The sequence below is a fragment of the Bison bison genome, unplaced genomic scaffold (genome assembly GCF_000754665.1).
Source record: "Bison bison bison isolate TAMUID 2011002044 unplaced genomic scaffold, Bison_UMD1.0 scf7180017848379, whole genome shotgun sequence".
Classification (NCBI taxonomy): Eukaryota; Metazoa; Chordata; class Mammalia; order Artiodactyla; family Bovidae; genus Bison; species Bison bison.
In genome coordinates this window covers 6,452-8,531 of record NW_011478952.1, presented here as the reverse complement: position 1 = coordinate 8,531, position 2,080 = coordinate 6,452, and the positions used below count along the sequence as shown (strand labels likewise).

The 2,080-nt window shown below is 67.2% G+C and overlaps 1 protein-coding gene across 1 annotated transcript in view; it reads left to right on the top strand.

Annotated features, from left to right (window-relative positions):
• The window catches only part of IFITM10 (interferon induced transmembrane protein 10), a gene marked incomplete at its 3' end in the record, with an annotated part of 5,072 nt that overhangs the window by 1,695 nt on the left and 1,297 nt on the right, over nucleotides 1–2,080 (top strand). The window contains exon 2 of the mRNA XM_010845062.1: nucleotides 555–1,126. Within this exon, the coding sequence (XP_010843364.1) occupies nucleotides 555–1,126 (572 nt within the window). The remainder of the gene's footprint in view (nucleotides 1–554; nucleotides 1,127–2,080) is intronic.

The following is a 2,080-nucleotide window of genomic DNA, read 5'->3' as shown; positions in this document are numbered from 1 at the left end:
CAGTCGCGGGCGGCGGGTTCATTCTTCCGCGACTGTGTCGGGGCCTGTGGCGCGGTGTGTGTGAGGGTCACAGTGCGGGCTTGTTTACCTGGAGGCCTCTCTGGGCGCACGGGGTGTGCTGGTGTCTGGAGAGCCGGGCGGTGATGCTGGCGTTTGTGTCCCAAGCGTCAGCTTGTGCCAGCGTGCAGGTGCCGGGCAGAGCTCCGCTCCGCCTGCCGAGCCTGGCAGAGGCCGTGTCATTGTGGGCGTGCGTGCCCTGTGTGGGCGCCGTGTCTGGGGTGCTGCTTGCGTTGTTTACTGAGAGAGCCCGTCGGTCGGGTGCTGGGGGAGTGTGGGAGTGTTGCTGTTGTGTGTCAGCGGGTGAAGTGTTGGGAAGCCCCTGCTGTCCCTGCCAAGGCTGCTCGGAGGGCTTTGGCATGGGGCGGGGGACGGTGGGGGAGGCAGGTGGTGGCCGGCAACTGGCTGCCCCTGCGGGATTTCCGTGTCCCTGGAGCTGTTTATGAGACTGCAAGGGGGAGGCTGTAGGGGCCAAGGTGGGCCCATAGGGTGATCAGGACCCGGCTTATTCTTCGTCTCCCCCTCCCTGCAGGCCCAGGGCCCCGCCCAGTGCCCAGCCCTGCTGGGAGCCCCGGCCAGCACCACGGACGGCACCCAGGAAGCCCGAGTCCCCCTGGACGGGGCCTTCTGGATCCCGAGGCCCCCGGCAGGTTCGCCCAAGGGCTGCTTCGCCTGCGTGTCCAAGCCCCCAGCTCTGCAGGCTCCGGCGGCCCCGGCCCCGGAGCCCTCGGCCTCACCCCCCATGGCGCCCACCCTGTTCCCCATGGAGTCCAAGAGCAGCAAGACAGACAGCGTGCGGGCTGCCGGTGCCCCCCCGGCCTGCAAGCACCTGGCGGAGAAGAAGACCATGACGAACCCCACGACCGTCATCGAGGTCTACCCAGACACCACGGAGGTGAATGACTACTACCTCTGGTCCATCTTCAACTTCGTCTACCTCAACTTCTGCTGCCTGGGCTTCATCGCCCTGGCCTACTCCCTCAAGGTGAGCCAGGAGGATGGAGGAGGGGCTGGGGGGCCTGGAAAGCTGAGCAGTGGTGCTGACCCCTCCTCCCTCACACAGAAGCCCGTGGGTGCAGCAGGTGTAGCGGAGAGGCTGGGGGACCTAGGGAGACGCAGAGGTCGGCCAGCTAGCTCAGGACAGCAGAAGGCCTGCCCGTCGCATCCTGAGCTGGGGAACCTTCCAGGGCGTCCTGGCAGGCTCAGCGTCCTCGGGGCCAGGGTCTCTGCACGGCCAATTTGGCCTCTGGGGTTGGGACCTCAGTGTCCTGTCCCCTGTGTAGAGACCTGGGAATTAGGCCTGGGCGCAGCTGCCCCTGGGCATTAGGATGGAGCCAGCGTGGAGGTGAAGAGAGCTTGGAATCCTTCCCCTGTCGATAGGAGGAGGGCTGACGTCACTGCTGGAGACCTTGTCCCAGCCCCGCACAGGGAGCCTGACGCCAGGCAGGCACTCAGGGGGGCTGTGACAGACAGACGGGGCGCTGCCCCCACCACTGCTCTGCCCCTCTCACATGCTTTCCAGTGACCCATCCTGGGGGGATGGGGCGGGGAGGCCGGGGCAGGGAGGCCTGAGTGTGTCCCATGCGGCCTGACCCCGCACCCTCGGTGTGCACGGCTCTCAGAAGGCCTTCCCTCGCTGCTGTGATGGGAGCTGCCGGAGCGGAGCAGACAGGATACCCCCATCCCCTGCTCCCCACCCTCGAGGGCGCAGCGGAGAAAAATGGATCGAAATGGGGGAAGGGAGCTGTGGTTGACTCACACTTGGGGTCCGGAGATCCCTGCGGGTGCATCAGGACCCAAGAGCCTGGGGCTGCTGGAGCCCAACCCGCGGAGGGGCAGAGGGAGACCCGGGCCTCCCTGTCTCCTCCCGCTTCCCCAAGAGCTGGGCTCTCATCTCGCCAGGTCATCCCTTTTCCTGGGCCCAGATTTGCTGCCTGAGGCAGGGGTGGGGAGCGGGAACACGGGGGAGGGCAGGCTAGAGGCAGAGGAGGGGCTGGCACCCGGGGGGACGGAGGCTGGGGCA